The sequence below is a fragment of the Lolium perenne genome, chromosome 5 (genome assembly GCF_019359855.2).
Source record: "Lolium perenne isolate Kyuss_39 chromosome 5, Kyuss_2.0, whole genome shotgun sequence".
Taxonomy (NCBI): domain Eukaryota; kingdom Viridiplantae; phylum Streptophyta; class Magnoliopsida; order Poales; family Poaceae; genus Lolium; species Lolium perenne.
The window spans coordinates 186784972-186805987 of NC_067248.2; the positions used below are offsets into that span (position 1 = coordinate 186784972).

At 45.6% G+C, this 21016-nt stretch overlaps 1 protein-coding gene across 1 annotated transcript in view; it reads left to right on the forward strand.

The window, feature by feature from the left end:
• Nucleotides 1-15577, forward strand: part of LOC127303894 (uncharacterized) — a 54897-nt gene extending 39320 nt beyond the window's left edge. Inside the window, exon 6 of the mRNA XM_071821009.1 lies at nt 15318-15577. Within this exon, the coding sequence (XP_071677110.1) occupies nt 15318-15577 (260 nt within the window). The remainder of the gene's footprint in view (nt 1-15317) is intronic.
• The last annotated feature ends 5439 nt before the right edge of the window (nt 15578-21016 follow it).

Here is a 21016-nt window from a genome sequence, read left to right on the forward strand (position 1 = left end):
ATAGCTTATTATTCTGAAGTTAAAATTGTTTGTGCTTACAAGGAAGATGCATGATTGTTTCTATCACATGTATATTTGTTTGTTTCCCTCGACTCTTATGCTTGCTAATTAACCTTGCTAGCCAAAGACCTGTACTGAGAGGGAATACTTCTCGTACATCCAAACCTCAACCCAAAACCTATGCCATTTGTGTCCACCATAACTACCTACTACATGGTATTTCCTGCCATTCCAAGTAAATACTTCGTGTGCTACCTTTAAACAATTCAAAATTTACTATCTCTTATTTGTGTCAATGTTTTATAGCTCATGAGGAAGTATGTGGTGTTTTATCTTTCAATCTTGTTGGGCAACTTTCACCAATGGACTAGTGGCTTCATCCGCTTATCCAATAATTTTGCAAAAAGAGCTGGCAATGGGATTCCCAGTCCCAAATTAATTAACCTAAATAGACACTCCTCCATGGTATGAGATTGTTGGACGGCACCCGAAGGATTCGGTTAGCCATGGCTTGAGAAAGCAAGGAGGGGAGGAGTGTCATCATAATAAAACTAAAATAAAAAGGCACTCCTTCATGGTATGAGATTGTTGGCAGGCACCCGAGGATTCGGTTAGCCATGGTTTGTGAAAGAAAGGTTGGAAGGAGTGCCACACAAAAATAAAAATAAAATGGGAGCCGCTCTTTGAAGGTTTGTCTGGCAAGGGGGTTAGAGTACCCGCTACCAGTCGTTGACAACAACAAACACCTCTCAAAATGTTACTTTTATTCTCTTTATATGATTTCAAAACTGAAAAAGCTCTAGCACATGATTTAATCCCTGCTTCCCTCTGCGAAGGGCCTGTCTTTTACTTTATGTTGAGTCAGTAAACCTATTTCCCTCCTTCTCAAGCAAGCATTTGAGTTGTTGTGATCAAACCATTATATTGTGATTTGCTTCATCATGTCTTTACTCTTCCCTGTTTAGTACAAGTTTTATCTGAATGAATATAGCTTTGAAAGTTATCAATGATATTGAGGAAACTATTATGATTGAGTATGCAAGTTGTGCCATATAAACTTTAACATGAGAGCGCTGCTCAATAAGATAAGTATAACATGTTAATTGTTCTCTGACCAAGAACGAAGTTTGCCATCACCAACTATGATTTCTTATGCACCTTTATTTGTGATTACCTTATACTTGTCTCAAGTTGAGTTATATGAGGAAGTTGTTTACTAGAATATCTTGTGTGAATGAATATGATGCTTCTTGTCCGTATTTTATTTATCGACTCTTCACTCCATAAACATGTGGTCCTGTTTACCGAGTTCAGTTTCGCTTGGGGACAAGTGAAGTCTAAGCTTGGGGGGAGTTGATACATCCAATTTGCATCACTATTTTATATCATAATTTGCTGTTATTCATTGATATATTTCATATTTGGAGATAATACTTATGTTATTTCATCTATTTTGCATGTTTCATGATTATTGGAGGATCGCGCACCGGAGTCAGAATTCTGCTGGAAAAAGCGTCGTCAGAATGCAATATTTCAGAAGATCAGCAGTTGACGGAAATTATATGAAAAATCCTATTTTTCCAGAAGACGAAGGGAGCCAGAAGGGGGAGCCGAGGGGACCCGAGGTGGGCCCACCTCATAGGCCGGCGCGGCCCAAGGCCTGGCCGCGCCGCCCTGTGAGGAGGGGGCCCACAGCCCCCTCTCGCCTCCTTTTCTTCGCGTATTTCTTCATCCCGAAGACCTAAGCTCTGGGGGAGAGGTCGCGAAGAGTCACAGCCGCCTCTGCGGGGCGGAGAACACCAGAGAGAAAAGAGCTCTCCGGCAGGCTGAGATCCGCCGGGGAAATTCCCTCCCGGAGGGGGAAATCGACGCCATCGTCATCGCCATCGAGTTGGACATCATCTCCATCACCATCATCATCATCTCCATCATCATCACCGCCGTCTCCACCGCTGCACATCGTCACCGCTGTAACAATTTGGGTTTGATCTTGATTTTTTGATAGGGGAAACTCTCCCGGTGTTGATTTCTACTTGTTATTGATGCTATTGAGTGAAACCGTTGAACCAAGGTTTATGTTCAGATTGTTATTCACCATCATATCACCTCTGATCATGTTCCATATGATGTCTCGTGAGTAGTTCATTTAGTTCTTGAGGACATGGGTGAAGTCTAAATGTTAGTAGTGAAGTATGGTTGAGTAATATTCAATGTTATGATATTTAAGTTGTGGTGTTATTCTTCTAGTGGTGTCGTGTGAACGTCGACTACACGACACTTCACCTTTATGGGCCCAGGGGAATGCATCTTGTACTCGTTTGCCAATTGCGGGGTTGCCGGAGTGACAGAAACCTAAACCCCCATTGGTATATCGATGCAGGAGGGATAGCAGGATCTCAGAGTTTAAGGCTGTGGTTAGATTTATCTTAATTACTTTCTTGTAGTTGCGGATGCTTGCAAGGGGTATAATCACAAGTATGTATTAGTCCTAGGAAGGGCGGTACATTAGCATAGGTTCACCCACACAACACTTATCAAAACAATGAAGATTAATTAGCCGTATGTAGCGAAAGCACTAGACTAAAATCCCGTGTGTCCTCGAGAACGTTTGGTCATTATAAGTAAACAAACCGGCTTGTCCTTTGTGCTAAAAAGGATTGGGCCACTCGCTGCAATTGTTACTCTCGCACTTTACTTACTCGTACTTTATTCATCTGCTACATCAAAACCCCCTGAATACTTGTCTGTGAGCATTTACAGTGAATCCTTCATCGAAACTGCTTGTCAACACCTTCTGCTCCTCGTTGGGATCGACATTCTTACTTATCGAAGATACTACGATACACCCCCTATACTTGTGGGTCATCAGTTATCGTTTACCTACTCGGGACGAGTAGGAACTAAGCTTGGGGATGCTGATACGTCTCCAACGTATCTATAATTTCTGATGTTCCATGCTTGTTTATTGACAATACCTACATGTTTTGTTCACACTTTATGATGATTTTATGCGTTTTCCAGAACTAACCTATTGACGAGATGCCGAAGTGCCAGTTCCTGTTTTCTGCTGTTTTTGGTTTTAGAAATCCTAGTAAGGAAATATTCTCGGAATTGGACGAAATCAACGCCCAGCATCTTAGAATTGCATGAAGCTTCCAGAACACCCGAGAGCCTCCAGAGGGGGGGCCACAGGCCCACCAGACAGTAGGCCGGCGCGGTCAGGGGGTGGGCCGCGCCCCCCTAGTGTGTCGCCGCCTCGTCGACCTTCCGACTCCGCCTCTTCTCCTATTTAAAGGTACCTGACCTAAATCTTCGATACGGAAAAACCACGGTACGAGAAACCATCCAGAGCCACCGCCATCGCGAAGCCAAGATCTGGGGGACAGGAGTCTCTGTTCCGGCACGCCGCCGGGACGGGAAAGTGCCCCCGGAAGGCTTCTCCATCGACACCGCTGCCATCTCCACCGCCATCTTCATCAACGCTGCTGTCTCCCATGAGAAGGGAGTAGTTCTCCATCGAGGCTAAGGGCTGTACCGGTAGCTATGTGGTTCATCTCTCTCCCTATGTACTTCAATACAATAATCTCATGAGCTGCCTTACATGATTGAGATTCATATGATGATGCTTGTAATCTAGATGTCATTATGCTAGTCAAGTGGATTTTACTTATGTGATCTCCGGAGACTCCTTGTCCCACGTGTGTAAAGGTGACAGTGTGTGCACCGTGTGGGTCTCTTAGGCTATATTTCACAGAATACTTATTCACTGTTATGGATAGCATAGTGAAGTGCTTATTTATATCCCTTTATGATTGCAATGTGTTTTGTATCACTATTCATCTATGTGCTACTCTAGTGATGTTATTAAAGTACTCTATTCCTCCTGCACGGTGTAATGGTGACAGTGTGTGCATCGTGTAGTACTTGGCGTAGGTTATGATTGTAATCTCTTGTAGATTATGAAGTTAACTATTTCTATGATAGTATTGATGTGATCTATTCCTCCTTTCATAGTGTGAAGGTGACAGTGTGCATGCTATGTTAGTACTTGGTTTAGTTGTGTTGATCTATCGTGCACTCTAAGGTTATTTAAACATGAATATCGAATATTGTGGAGCTTGTTAACTCCGACATTGAGGGTTCGTGTAATCCTACACAATTAGTGGTGTTCATCATCCAACAAGAGAGTGTAGAGTATAGCATATATCTATTTATTCTGTTATGTGATCAATGTTGAGAGTGTCCACTAGTGAAAGTATAATCCCTAGGCCTTGTTCCCAAATACTGAAATCGCTGCTTGTTTACTGTTCTACTGCATCTGTACTGTCTGCAATATTACCACCATCAACCACACGCCAGTTGTAGCATCAAGCTATTTTCTGGTGCCGTTACTACTGCTCATATATATTCATACCACCTGTATTTCACTATCTCTTCGCCGAACTAGTGCACCTATACATCTGACAAGTGTATTAGGTGTGTTGGGTACACAAGAGACTTCTTGCTTTGTGGTTGCAGGGTTGCATGAGAGGGATATCTTTGACCTCTTCCTCCCTGAGTTCGATAAACCTTGGGTGATCCACTTAAGGGAAACTTGCTGCTGTTCTACAAACCTCTGCTCTTGGAGGCCCAACACTGTCTACAAGAATAGAAGCACCCGTAGACATCAATCCCCTGTACCAAAACAGACCGTGGCGAGCCCCCCTCCAGAGGCGAAGACGGCGTGGACGTGGAATCCTCCTCCGCCCGTGGAGGCGGCACCGGTGTCCCAAGCGGCCCGTCCGCCCGTGAAGACAGAGCCTCCGGCATGTGCAGCCCCCCTTGAAGGCCACGCCAGCCCGTGGCGACTGAGTGTCGGGCATGAGCGGCTCCTGCCGCCCCGCCGTGGCTGGCGGCTGAAGGGCCGTCGATGCCGCGTGCTGTGGCGTGGCCGTCGCGGCGTGCTGCGGCGTGGCCGTCGTGGCGTGCGGCGGCGTGGCCAAAGTCGGCTGCTGCCCCTGCGGGGGCCCCGGGCTCGGAGCCGTGCCCGGCTGTTGCGTGGCCATCAAAGCCGCCTGCTGCAGTGTTGCCGCCGTGGCCGGCTGCTGCGTGACCGTCAAAGCAACCTGTTGCAGCTGCGTGGTCGGTAGCGACACAACCGGCGACACCTCGTGCCGTGTCGGAGACACGGGGAGAGGCTGCGCCATCGGCTACGGCGCGTCCCGTCCACACGCCGATTCCGTCTGCGTCGAAGTAGAAGATGGAACCGGCACCCCCTGCGGAGTGCGTGGCGAAGAAGGCGTAAGAACAGTAGATGAAGCCGGTCGAGTGCGTCCCTGCATGAACGTCCGAACTCTAGACGGAGATGAAGGCCGAGAGAACAAAGGCGGCGAAGCGACTAGGTGAGGAGACTCCACCCTGGCACGAGCCACAATCTGGCGCCCTCTGTCCGTCATCGGTGAGTGGTTGAATGGAGTCAGAGCCACCTGCACAACAGGCACCGCTGAAGCACCATGAGCATGTGTCGGAGGATGTCCATCCACCTCCATGTTCGCCGCATCCAGCGCAACGTCCGCTGTAGCGTCATCAAAACTCTCCTCCTCAAAACCGTGAGAGCCGTCATCATCACCTCCATCCTTCCAGAAATAAGGACGAAACCGAGGGTCCGGCTTAAACCCAACTGCCTCATGACGAAAGCGAAACTTGTAAGCATTAAGCTGTAGTAGTGCAATCAGTTGCAAGCATCCATTATCTTTCTCCAACGCTGAAGGATCACGCATAGCCACTAGAATACAAATAATCCCTGGCTCCGAAGGGAAACTAAATCAACATCAAGAGTGGTACCAATAATAGAACCCACAACCCAGAGACCTAAGAAGTGTCAAACAGGGTCAGATACACCGTCGACATGCACCAAAACTGGCTCCATAACAAACGCCGGAGTAATATCCTGATGCACCCAAGAGGAAACAAGAGCCTGTGCACTAATCTTGGGCACACTCATTTGCATACTATCAATCCTCGACAGATCTTCAGCTGTAGGTATACCAACAAGAAAAGCATTAACCCCATGAGGCACTGATACGTCTCCAACGTATCTATAATTTCTGATGTTCCATGCTTGTTTTATGACAATACCTACATGTTTTGTTCACACTTTATATCATTTTTATGCGTTTTCCGGAACTAACATATTGACGAGATGCCGAAGTGCCAGTTCCTGTTTTCTGCTGTCGGTTTCAGAAATCCTAGTAAGGAAATATTCTCGGAATTGGACGAAATCAACGCCCAGCATCTTAGAATCCCACGAAGCTTCCAGAACACCCGAGAGCCACCAGAGGAGGGCCCTGTGGGCCTCACACGCCACCCTGGCGCGGCCAGAGGGGGGGCGCGCCCCCTATTGTGACACCGCCTCGTCAGCCTTCGACTCCGCCTCTTCGCCTATATAAAGGTCCCTGACCTAAAACATCGAGACGGAAAAGCCACGGTACGAGAAACCATCCAGAGCCGCCGCCATCGCGAAGCCAAGATCTGGGGGACAGGAGTCTCTGTTCCGGCATGCCGCCGGGACGGGGAAGTGCCCCCGGAAGGCTTCTCCATCGACACCGCTGCCATCTCCACCGCCATCTTCATCACCGCTGCTGTCTCCCATGAGGAGGGAGTAGTTCTCCATCGAGGCTAAGGGCTGTACCGGTAGCTATGTGGTTAATCTCTCTCCTATGTACTTCAATACAATGATCTCATGAGCTGCCTTACATGATTGAGATTCATATGAGTTTTGTATCACTATTAATCTATGTGCTACTCTAGTGATGTTATTAAAGTACTCTATTCCTCCTGCACGGTGTAAAGGTGACAGTGTGTGCATCGTGTAGTACTTGGTGTAGGTTATGATTGTAATCTCTTGTAGATTATGAAGTTAATTATTGCTATGATAGTATTGATGTGATCTATGCCTCCTTCATAGTGTGATGGTGACAGTGTGCATGCTATGTTAGTACTTGGTGTAATTGCAATGATCTATCATGCACTCTAAGGTTATTTAAACATGAATATCGAATATTGTGGAGCTTGTTAACTCCGCCATTGAGGGATCGTGTAATCCTACACAATTAGTGGTGTTCATCATCCAACAAGAGAGTGTAGAGTATTGATACGCGTACAGCACGCGTCCGTTGGGAACCCCAAGAGGAAGGTGTGATGCGTACAGCGGCAAGTTTTCCCTCAGTAAGAAACCAAGGTTTATCGAACCAGTAGGAGCCAAGAAGCACGTTGAAGGTTTATGGCGGCGAGATGTAGTGCGGCGCAACACCAGGGATTCCGGCGCCAACGTGGAACCTGCACAACACAACCAAAGTACTTTGCCCCAACGAAACAGTGAGGTTGTCAATCTCACCGGCTTGCTGTAACAAAGGATTAGATGTATAGTGTGGATGATGATTGTTTGCAGAGAACAGTAGAGCAAGTATTGCAGTAGATTGTATCGATGTAAAAGAATGGACCGGGGTCCACAGTTCACTAGAGGTGTCTCTTCCATAAGATAAATAGCATGTTGGGTGAACAAATTATAGTTGGGCAATTGACAAATAGAGAGGGCATGACAATGCACATACATGATATGATGAGTATAGTGAGATTTAATTGGGCATTACGACAAAGTACATAGACCGCTATCCAGCATGCATCTATGCCTAAAAAGTCCACCTTCAGGTTATCATCCGAACCCCTTCCAGTATTAAGTTGAATACAACAGACAATTGCATTAAGTATGGTGCGTAATGTAATCAATAACTACATCCTCGGACATAGCATCAATGTTTTATCCCTAGTGGCAACAGCACATCCACAACCTTAGAACTTTCTGTCACTGTCCCAGATTTAATGGAGGCATGAACCCACTATCGAGCATAAATACTCCCTCTTGGAGTTAAGAGTAAAAACTTGGCCAGAGCCTCTACTAATAACGGAGAGCATGCAAGATCATAAACAACACATAGGTAATAGATTGATAATCAACATAACATAGTATTCTCTATCCATCGGATCCCAACAAACACAACATATAGCATTACAGATAGATGATCTTGATCATGTTAGGCAGCTCACAAGATCCGACAATGAAGCACAATTAGGAGAAGACGACCATCTAGCTACTGCTATGGACCCATAGTCCAGGGGTGAACTACTCACTCATCACTCCGGAGGCGACCATGGCGGTGAAGAGTCCTCCGGGAGATGATTCCCCTCTCCGGCAGGGTGCCGGAGGCGATCTCCTGAATCCCCCAAGATGGGATTGGCGGCGGCAGCGTCTCTGGAAGGTTTTCCGTATCGTGGCTCTCGATACTGGGGGTTTCGCGACGAAGACTATATGTAGGCGGAAGGGCAGGTCAGGAGGCATCACGGGGGCCCCACACGCTAGGGCCGCGCGGGCCCCCCTGGGCCGCGCCGCCCTAGTGTGGCGGCGCCCCGTGGCCCCACTTCGTCTCTCCTTCGGTCTTCTGGAAGCTTCGTGGCAAAATAGGCCCCTGGGCGTTGATTTCGTCCAATTCCGAGAATATTTCCTTACTAGGATTTCTGAAACCAAAAACAGCAGAAAACAGCAACTGGCTCTTCGGCATCTCGTTAATAGGTTAGTGCCGGAAAATGCATAAATATGACATAAAGTATGCATAAAACATGTAGATATCATCAATAGTGTGGCATGGAACATAAGAAATTATCGATACGTCGGAGACGTATCAGCATCCCAAGCTTAGTTTCTGCTCGTCCCGAGCAGGTAAATGATAACAAAGATAATTTTTGGAGTGACATGCCATCATAACCTTGATCATACTATTGTAAGCATATGTAATGAATGCAGCGATCAAAACAATGTAAATGACATGAGTAAACAAATGAATCATATAGCAAAGACTTTTCATGAATAGTACTTCAAGACAAGCATCAATAAGTCTTGCATAAGAGTTAACTCATAAAGCAATAAATTCAAAGTAGAGGTATTGAAGCAACACAAAGGAAGATTAAGTTTCAGCGGTTGCTTTCAACTTGTAACATGTATATCTCATGGATAGTTGTCAATGTAAAGTAATATAACAAGTGCAATATGCAAGTATGTAGGAATCAATGCACAGTTCACACAAGTGTTTGCTTCTTGAGGTGGAGAGAAATAGGTGAACTGACTCAATAATAAAAGTAAAAGAAAGGCCCTTCGCAGAGGGAAGCATCGATTGCTATATTTGTGCTAGAGCTTTGGTTTTGAAAACAAGAAACAATTTTGTCAACGGTAGTAATAAAGCATATGTGTTATGTAAATTATTTCCTACAAGTTGCAAGCCTCATGCATAGTATACTAATAGTGCCCGCACCTTGTCCTAATTAGCTCGGATTACCTGGATTATCATCGCAATGCATATGTTTTAACCAAGTGTCACAAAGGGGTACCTCTATGCCGCCTGTACAAAGGTCTAAGGAGAAAGCTCGCATTGGATTTCTCGCTATTGATTATTCTCAACTTAGACATCAACATAGACAACAGATAATGGACTCCTCTTTTATGCATAAGCATTCAACAATTATTAATTTTCTCATATGAGATTGAGGATATTTGTCCAAAACCGAAACTTCCACCATGGATCATGGCTTTAGTTAGCGGCCCAATGTTCTTCTCTAACATTATGCATGCTCTAACCATTCTAGCGGTAAATCTCCCTTACTTCAGACAAGACGAACATGCATAGCAACTCACATGATATTCAACAAAGAGTAGTTGATGGCGTCCCCAGGAACATGGTTATCGCACAACAAGCAACTTAATAAGAGATAAAGTGCATAAGTACATATTCAATACCACAATAGTTTTTAGGCTATTTGTCCCATGAGCTATATATTGCAAAGGTGAAGGATAGAAATTTAAAGGTAGCACTCAAGCAATTTACTTTGGAATGGCGGAGAAATACCATGTAGTAGGTAGGTATGGTGGACACAAATGGCATAGTGGTTGGCTCAAGGATTTTGGATGCATGAGAAGTATTCCCTCTCGATACAAGGTTTAGGCTAGCAAGGCTATTTGAAACAAACACAAGTATGAAGCGGTGCAGCAAAACTCACATAAAAGACATATTGTAAACATTATAAGACTCTACACCGTCTTCCTTGTTGTTCAAACACTTTACTAGAAATTATCTAGACCTTAGAGAGACCAATTATGCAAACCAAATTTTAGCAAGCTCTATGTATTTCTTCATTAATGGGTGCAAAGTACATGATGCAAGAGCTTAAACATGAGCACAACAATTTCCAAGTATCAAATTATCCAAGACATTTTAGCAATTACTACATGTAGCATTTCCCATTTCCAACCATATAACAATTTAACGAAGAAGATTCAACCTTCGCCATGAACATTATGAGTAAAGCCTAAGGACATATTTGTCCATATGCAACAGCGGAGCGTGTCTCTCTCCCACACAATGAATGCTAGGATCCATTTTATTCAAACAAAACAAAAATAAAAACAAACCGACGCTCCAAGCAAAGTACATAAGATGTGATGGAATAAAAATGTAGTTTCACTAGAGGAACCTGATAATGTTGTCGATGAAGAAGGGGATGCCTTGGGCATCCCCAAGCTTAGACGCTTGAGTCTTCTTGAAATATGCAGGGGTGAACCACCGGGGCATCCACAAGCTTAGAGCTTTCACTCTCCTTGATCATATCGTATCATCTCCCTCTCTTGATCCTTGAAAACTTCCTCCACACCAAACTCAAAACAACTCATTAGAGGGTTAGTGCACAATTAAAATTCACATGTTCAGAGGTGACACAATCATTCTTAACACTTCTGGACATTGCACAAAGCTACTGAAAGTCAATGGAATCGAAAAATCCATCAAGCATAGCAAAACAGGCAATGCGAAATAAAAGGCAGAATCTGTCAAAACAGAACAGTTCATAAAGACGAATTTCTAAGAGGCACCAGACTTGCTAAAATGAAAATGCTCAAATTGAATGAAAGTTGCGTACATATCTGAGGATCACTCAAGTAAATTGGCATAATTTTCTGAGTTACCTCCAGAGAATTAGGCCCAGATTCGTGACAGCAAAGAAATCTGTTTCTGCGCAGTAATCCAAATCTAGTATGAACCTTACTATCAACGACTTTACTTGGCACAACAATGCACAAAACTAAGATAAGGAGAGGTTGCTACAGTAGTAACAACTTCCAAGACTCAAAAATAAAATAAAGATGCAGTAGTAAAAACATGGGTTGTCTCCCATAAGCGCTTTTCTTTAACGCCTTTCAGCTAGGCGCAGAAAGTGTGTATCAAGTATTATCAAGAGATGGTGCACCAACATTACCTTGGGCTTTACACTTACCTTTCTTGTTCTTTGTCTTACTCTTTGATTTAGGGAATACATGTCTACCCCCCGGTGTAGAGGTGAATTTTAGGGTGCCTTCTCCCATATCTATGACTGCTCCCAATAGTTTCAGCAGGGATCTTCCGAGTGTGATTTGTCCTGTTCATACACATTCAATAACAAGATAATCAACGGATATTGTTCTTCCAAGAATGGTTGTATGCACTCCCGCAGCTATTCCCTTAGGAATTATAACAGAGTTATCAATAAGAGTTATTCCTTCCCCCCCTTCAACGAATCCCCAAAGTGCCAAAGATTCATGAATACTCTTAGGCATAAGGCAAAATTCAGACATAATATCACAATTAGCATGAAGAGTTTGATCACCAATAACAATTTTAACAGTAGGATCCCATAATGAAGGTTCAGAGTTCACTAAAACTTGATCAAGACGGTTACGAACATATCTATAATTTTCGTTCAAGCGAGATGCACTTGTCTCAAGAGTGTTTAATCTATTATAAATGCTAATAAGGGCTGAATCAAAGTTATTAGCTGAATCATGTGATGCAACCAATTTATTTATGGCATTAAAAACTTGATCCCCGTTGCAATGAAGGAAATCTCCTCCCACTAAAGCATCCAAGGCATATCTATAGCGAATCATAAGACCAAAATAAAAGTTACTAAGAAGCAAACTTAGAGTCATTTGAGGTTCAGCTTTACGATAAGAATCAAAAATTCTGGACCAAGCATCTTTAAAACTCTCCTCATCCCCTTGTTTAAAAGTGAAGACTAATTCCTCAGGTGAGGAAGTAACAGGTGCAGAACTAGACATGGTAACAGAAGTAAAATGCAAGAAACTAAGTAAAATGCAAGTAACTAATTTTGTTGTGTTTTTAATATGGAGATTGCAAACAAGACAGTAAATAAAGTAAAGCTAGCAACTAATTTTTTTGTATTTTGATATAATGTAGCAAACAAAGTAGTAAATAAAATAATGCAAGACAAAAACAAAGTAAAGAGATTGGGATGTGGAGACTCCCCTTGCAGCGTGTCTTGATCTCCCCGGCAACAGCGCCAGAAAATCTGCTTGATACGCGTACAACATGCGTCCGTTGGGAACCCCAAGAGGAAGGTGTGATGCGTACAGCGGCAAGTTTTCCCTCAGTAAGAAACCAAGGTTTATCGAACCAGTAGGAGCCAAGAAGCACGTTGAAGGTTGATGGCGGCGAGATGTAGTGCGGCGCAACACCAGGGATTCCGGCGCCAACGTGGAACCTGCACAACACAACCAAAGTACTTTGCCCCAACGAAACAGTGAGGTTGTCAATCTCAACGGCTTGCTGTAACAAAGGATTAGATGTATAGTGTGGATGATGATTGTTTGCAGAGAACAGTAGAACAAGTATTGCAGTATATTGTATCGATGTAAAAGAATGGACCGGGGTCCACAGTTCACTAGAGGTGTTTCTCCCATAAGATAAATAGCATGTTGGGTGAAAAAATTACAGTTGGGCAATTGACAAATACAGAGGGCATGACAATGCACATACATGATACGATGAGTATAGTGAGATTTAATTGGGCATTACGACAAAGTACATAGACCGCTATCCAGCATGCATCTATGCCTAAAAAGTCCACCTTCAGGTTATCATCCGAACCCCTTCCAGTATTAAGTTGAAAACAACAGACAATTGCATTAAGTATGGTGCATAATGTAATCAATAACTACATCCTCGGACATAGCATCAATGTTTTATCCCTAGTGGCAACAGCACATCCACAACCTTAGAACTTTCTATCATTGTCCCAGATTTAATGGAGGCATGAACCCACTATCGAGCATAAATACTCCCTCTTGGAGTTAAGAGTAAAAACTTGGCCAGAGCCTCTACTAATAACGGAGAGCATGCAAGATCATAAACAACACATAGGTAATAGATTGATAATCAACATAACATAGTATTCTCTATCCATCGGATCCCAACAAACACAACATATAGCATTACAGATAGATGATCTTGATCATGTTAGGCAGCTCACAAGATCCGACAATGAAGTACAATTAGGAGAAGACGACCATCTAGCTACTGCTATGGACCCATAGTCCAGGGGTGAACTACTCACTCATCACTCCGGAGGCGACCATGGCGGTGAAGAGTCCTCCGGGAGATGATTCCCCTCTCCGGCAGGGTGCCGGAGGCGATCTCCTGAATCCCCCGAGATGGGATTGGCGGCAGCGGCGTCTCTGGAAGGTTTTCCGTATCGTGGCTCTCGGTACTGGGGGTTTCGCGACGAAGACTATATGTAGGCGGAAGGGCAGGTCAGGAGGCGTCACGGGGGCCCCACACGCTAGGGCTGCGCGGGCCCCCCCTAGGCCGCGCCGCCCTAGTGTGGCGGCGCCCCGTGGCCCCACTTCGTCTCTCCTTCGTTCTTCTGGAAGCTTCGTGGCAAAATAGGCCCCTGGGCGTTGATTTCGTCCAATTCCGAGAATATTTCCTTACTAGGATTTCTGAAACCAAAAACAGCAGAAAACAGCAACTGGCTCTTCGGCATCTCGTTAATAGGTTAGTGCCGGAAAATGCATAAAGTATGCATAAAACATGTAGATATCATCAATAATGTGGCATGGAACATAGGAAATTATCGATACGTCGGAGACGTATCAAGTATAGCATTTATTTATTCTGTCCTGTGATCAATGTTGAGAGTGTCCACTAGTGAAATTATAATCCCTAGGCCTTGTTCCTAAATACTGCAATCATCGCTGCTTGTTTACTGTTTTACTGCATCTGTACTGCCTGCCATATTACCACCATCAACCACACGCCAGTTATAGCATCAAGCTATTTTCTGGTGCCGTTACTACTGCTCATATACATTCATACCACCTGTATTTCACTATCTCTTCGCCGAACTAGTGCACATATACATCTGACAAGTGTATTAGGTGTGTTGGGGACACAAGAGACTTCTTGCTTTGTGGTTGCAGGGTTGCATGAGAGGGATATCTTTGACATCTTCCTCCCTGAGTTCGATAAACCTTGGGTGATCCACTTAAGGGAAACTTGCTGCTGTTCTACAAACCTCTGCTCTTGGAGGCCCAACACTGTCTACAAGAATAGAAGCACCCGTAGACATCAGGCACCGCCGCCCACTTCCAAGTAGGATTCCCGGGACACATACGGCCATAAGGCTCTGGATATCTACGGCTGAAACCACTCCCTCCCCTGACACCTACACCAAGGTTGTAGGTGTTGCAGATGCAATCAACTGAGGCTTAAAAACTGAGTCTGGGAGCTGAAGATCAAGCGTGGCGTCATTACCACAACCGACAAAAAAGCTCGTAGGTCTCGGAAACTTCAGAATTGGACACCGAATGGTCGGGTGCGCCCCAGAATCACACACCAGACAATAATGAACAGCCTTACAGTCCTTTGTTGCATGTGTATTTACGGCGCGCTTCCGGCAGCGCCCTACCTTATTTGGTTTCGCAACGGGTGCAGCCAGAACGGGAACACCATGGGGTGTCTGGGAAGGTAATGGCGTAGGGTCAACATGATGCACCACAGCCGGCATCTCCAGCAGAACCGGCGCCGGTTGCACCATAGCCGGCGCAAGCTGACGCAAGACAAGTGGTGGCGCTGCTCCCCCAGGCCCAACGTTTTTCTTCTTCCTCCTCTTCTTCAGCTACCCCGGCTGTGTCGGCGGTGATTGTTGTTGCACCGGCTGCTGCATAGACTGTCCCAAGGGCTGCTGACTAGGCTGAGGGTAATGGAAAGCTTGACCCTAGTAGTGCTGATACTGAGGTTGCATATGCACGTACTGGACCTGAGGGACCGGCATCCGCGTCGGCGAGCGGAACCCTGGTTGGGGCTGCATCGGCGGGGCTGCTGGCGGCATGAGCGAGCCCACCGGCCACCCGTGAAACCCCGGTGGTCCTAGGTATGGGGCATTGCTGGCTCCCGACGCAGCAACTGGCCGCGACGGCCCCATCACTGATGACCCTGGCGCTTGCACCGCCGTGCCCGGCGGCACCGGCGGCCACTGCGGCCCGATCATCGCGGACACGGGAGGGATCCCGGCGACAACTTGGGCGAAAGAGCGTGATAGCGGCTGGCTCCGCGATGATGCAGACGACGGCGCAGTGTCGATGGGGCGGGGCGGTGGGGTGATGACGTGGCGGCTTGGCGGAATGATTGTCGAAGGGTTCGTAGTCACAGAGGCGGCGTGAGCAACGCTGGGATGAGGGGTGCACGATCGTATGATCGCATGCCCTCGGTCGCCAGATCGACAAAGCCGCCTTGACCACTTCTGCAAGCCCATGACGGCCCGACCGAAGCAGGCCCACCGCTCCTGTGGCCCAGGAGCCGACGATCCCGCCAAGCAGGATTCGAAACGAGGCCTGACCGCCTCCACCGTCTTCGGCTCCAGCGCGGGAGGATCTCCGGCCGCCGCTGCAGCTTTAGCAGCTGCAAGCTACGACCCGCGCGCTCAACCAGGCCTCGCTCTCTCACTCCCAACTTGGCTATGTCGAAGAAGTCGGCGAGAACAGCCGGTGGCGTGACCCACCGGGAGGGTAGCAGTCCCTTCCAAGCCTTCAAACGCACGGGCGTCTTGGGAAGCCTAAGCCCTGGCGGTGAAGACGATGACGGTCTTTCACTGACTGCATGTCTATCAAGCCGTGGCGGAGACACCGAACGCGGCCTAGACGTAGCCGGTGTCGATCTTCGCTCCCAGGACCTCGAGGCCGCCGTGGGAAAACCAATCTTTGACCAGAAATCATCTAGGAGCCCGTCTTTAATCGGATCATCGCCACGCACAATCGGAAGGACTCGCGGCTCATCTTCCGATCCCCGCCATGCCACGTCCTCCGCCATGGAGATCTCCTCATCCACCTCCGAGAGCTCGTCAAGGAGATCGAATTTTGATCCTGCGCAAGGGGAGATCCCCGTCGGCGATAGCACGGGCTGAAGGATCGGCCGCGGCGGCAGCTTCCACCCCGGCGAGCACCAGATCGCCTCACTCATCGCCTCAGCTTACAGCAGATCAGGTCTCAATTGACTCACTGTGCTTTGCCACCTCTTCTGGCCTGGCTAGATATTCTCCTCACGACCTTGCGTGTTGCGGTGCTCCTCCATCTTCGTCTTCCTCCTTTTGCGGTTGTGGTTCTCTTCGTGGACGTCCTCGATGTCGTCCGGCTGCGACCGGTGGCCGTGTGATGCACCCCCAAGCTCGGTAGCCATCGTTCCCTTCATCGTCGATGTCTTTGCCCGCGCTCTGCCAATTATATCGCCTCCTTTCCCCTCTCTAGCTCACTCTGGATCATCATGTGCTTGTCTAGTCCCTCTCATTCTACATGTGTGATGTCATGCCGATCTTGATTCTTTGCCATGCTTATGAGCTTGTGTTATACATGTTTATGTCTCTGTGATTATCTCATGGCACTTCTCGGTATGTGATACATCTCCAACGTATCAATAATTTCTTATGTTCCATGCCACATTATTGATGATATCTACATGTTTTATGCATACTTTATGCATACTTTATGTCATATTTATGCATTTTCCGGCACTAACCTATTAACGAGATGCCGAAGAGCCAGTTGCTATTTTCTGCTGTTTTTGGTTTCAGAAATCCTAGTAAGGAAATATTCTCGGAATTGGACGAAATCAACGCCCAGGGGCCTATTTTCACACGAAGCTTCCAGAAGACCGAAGGAGTCATGAAGTGGGGCCACGGGGCGCCGCCACAGTAGGGCGGCGCGGCCTACAGGGGGCCCGCGCGGCCCTGCTGTGTGGGGCCCCCGTGACGCCTCTTGACCTGCCCTTCAGCCTACTTAAAGCCTTCGTCGCGAAACCCCCAGTACCGAGAGCCACGATACGGAAAACCTTCCAGAGACGCAGCCGCCGCCAATCCCATCTCGGGGGATTCAGGAGATCGCCTCTGGCACCCTGCCGGAGAGGGGAATCATCTCCCGGAGGACTCTTCACCGCCATGGTCGCCTCCGGAGTGATGAGTGAGTAGTTCACCCCTGGACTATGGGTCCATAACAGTAGCTAGATGGTCGTCTTCTCCTAATTGTGCTTCATTGTCGGGTCTTGTGAGCTGCCTAACATGATCAAGATCATCTATCTGTAATGCTACATGTTGTGTTTGTTGGGATCCGATGAATAGAGAATACTATGCTATGTTGATTATCAATCTATTATCTATGTGTTGTTTATGATCTTGCATGCTCTCCGTTATTAGTAGAGGCTCTGGCCAAGTTTTTGCTAGTAACTCCAAGAGGGAGTATTTATGCTCGATAGTGGGTTCATGCCTCCATTAAATGCAGGACGGTGAGAAAGTTCTAAGGTTGTGGATGTGATGTTGCCACTAGGGATAAAACATCGATGCTATGTCTAAGGATGTAGTTGTTGATTACATTACGCACCATACTTAATGCAATTGTCTGTTGTTTGCAACTTAATACTGGAAGGGGTTCGGATGATAACCTGAAGGTGGACTTTTTAGGCATAGATGCATGCTGGATAGCGGTCTATGTACTTTGTCGTAATGCCCAATTAAATCTCACAATACTCATCATATCATGTATGTGCATGGTCATGCCCTCTTTATTTGTCAATTGCCCAACTGTAATTTGTTCACCCAACATGCTTATTCTTATCGGAGAGACGCCTCTAGTGAACTGTGGACCCCGGTCCATTCTTTACATCGAATACATCTACTGCAATACTTGTTTAACTGTTTTCTGCAAACAATCATCATCCACACTATACATCTAATCCTTTGTTACAGCAAGCCGGTGAGATTGACAACCTCACTGTTACGTTGGGACAAAGTACTTTGGTTGTGTTGTGCAGGTTCCACGTTGGCGCCGGAATCCCTGGTGTTGCGCCGCACTACACTTCGCCGCCATCAACCTTCAACGTGCTTCTTGGCTCCTACTGATTCGATAAACCTTGGTTTCTTACTGAGGGAAAACTTGCCGCTGTACGCATCACACCTTCCTCTTGGGGTTCCCAACGGTCGCGTGCTATACGCATATCAGTATGTTTTGTACTAGTTCATCCAATTGATGAACTAATCATGTGCTCGAGTAGATCCATGTATTCATCAATTAACTTGTGCTTCTTTAGTTTAGTCAGTTAACTTGTATTCATAAAGTGGCTTTCTGCTTAGCTGTGTTAGCTTGATATGCTCATAGTGTTGATCATTATGCTTTAATGATTCTATTGATTAAAGCTTGATTACTGCTCCTATACACATTCGCCCCTTTGCAGTGATGTTGTGAAGCTTCTATCTAGCTTTCCTTTGCTTGTCCTTTCAGATCCATTGCTCTGAATGTTCAACAATTGCAAACCTTGGTTGTCTTTACTGTTGCTCCATAACTCCTAATCATTGAGCTTTCTTAGCTCACTGTTATGTGGCCCTATTATTTGTGTTTGTGCCAGTGAGGCTTTTTCACTTGGTGCAATTCCTTTTATAAAAATATTATCAACTCTATGATGCCTCTATAAAAAGTTTACACAGTTTTGCTTAACCATGTTGAGAACAAATACTTGTTGATGATTTATAAGATGTTAAGCTTGGATAGCTTGTACTTGTGCCCTGCTTTATCCAGGTGTAGTGCTTGATTGTTTGTGTTGCCTTTGAATATTGTGTTACAAGCTTTTAATGCTTAACAAAATAAATGGAGTTGCTACTTTTACTTGTAGAGATTAGCTTTTTATCCTTATGATCAAATGATGATAAAATACTCCCTCTTCAACCACCAGATAGGTTGGAGAAGTGCTATGGATCTATTCTCTAGTGTATGATCCATTTGATCATCATCAATGCCTTAACTTCTATTGGGTCGAGTTCAACCTTCTATTTGTAGAGAAGCGCGTATCTTGTGGCTATGATAAACCTGCTTTATGTGGATAGCCTACTCCTCCTAGCTACTTCACCTGCTATATTCTAAGTAACCATGTTGGCTAGTGGTTTGGTTTGATTGTGTTTGGGAAACAATCTCTGGATTCAAAGATGTGTTCTTGTGTTCTTAAGTGATTCAAGAATATATCTGGTTGCCTTGGTTGCCAATTTTGATATGAAAGATCTCGGTGAAGCTTCATATGTCCTCGGCTTTGAGATTCATCGAGATAGGTCTAAAGGTGTGTTGGGATTATCACAAAATACATACTTTGAACGAGTACTAAAGAAATTTAATATGCACAAGTGTTCTGGCCCACCTGCTCCAATAGTCAAGGGAGATAAGTTTGGAGCATTTCAATGTCCGAGGAACCAAATTGAAACTGATCAGATGAAGTTGGTTCATTATGCTTCAGCTGTCGGAAGCATCATGTATGCACAAGTTTGTACGCACCCTGACTTAGCTTTTGTAACTGGGATGCTTGGCATATTCTAATCAAATCCAGGACTAGACCACTGGAAGGTCGCAAATAAAGGCTTACGTTATGCAAGAAATAAAAGATTACATGCTTACATAGGAAAGGTCTGATAACCTAGAAATTGTTGGTTATTCGGGTTCTGATTATGTCAGTAGTGTGGATAGTAAAAAATCCACGTCAGTTTACATATTCACACTTGTTGGGGGAGCTATATCATGGAAAAGCTCCAAATAAACGATAGTTTCTTCATCTATGACGCAACCAGAGTTTATATCATGTTATGAGGCCACTAGGCAGGCTATATGGCTAAAGAATTTTATTCCCGGCCATAAAGTGGTCGATAGCATTTCAAGACCACTTCTATTGTACCGCGATAATGAACCACAATTTTATATGCCAATAACAACGTGTCAAGTGATGCTGCCAAGCACATTGACATTAAGTGTCATGTTGTGAAGCATAGAATCCATGATCAAACAAATAATGTTAAGCATATAAGTACGACTCGTATGCTTGCGGATCCGCTAACGAAATGCTTACCACCCATTATTTTTCCTGAGCATGTTGCCGGCATGGCCTTATGATTTTGGAATAATGGGACCACTATGAAAACCACTCCCAATAAGTAAAATGTTATCCATTTCGAGATAGGTTGGTATGACATAAGTCTTGAGGTTCAATAGCATTTCATTGGTTGTTGCAACACCTCACTTTGATTTATTATTCCTATGGAGAATGGGAAAATGATGTTAACCTAACGATCAAGGGAAAATGTTGGTTGACCTGTCAAGTTTAAGGAAAAAACAGAGATAGAAACAAATTAGTCAAATAACGTTAAGGAGGAGGTTGTTTCTTCTATGCCTCACGCGTCCATGCAGCTGGGTCGGGAGGCCGTCCCTGCTTCGTCGCACAAGTCCACGAAATGGATAACATTTCGCTACGCCGCCTTTCGCTACGGTCACTACACCTCGTCGGCATCCTCGCCGCATTTCGCTGCGCCCACTACACCTCATCGGCGGTGTTGAACTTGATCTTTAAAAGATGCTCAAGGTTTGCGCCAACCCGCATGTGTGGTAGACAAAAAGAGACGAACATGCCATTCACTAATCTTCTCTCTTCTTCTCCGGTGCGGCTGGGACCCTGCCACTCTTGATCCATACCTACAGTATGCACGAGTTAAATTAATCGAACAACTCACCACAAAGGGTGCGATTGGTAGGCACTTCTTTTTTGGGCTCATGGGGACCTGGTGTTGGGGAGCTTCATGAGTGGAA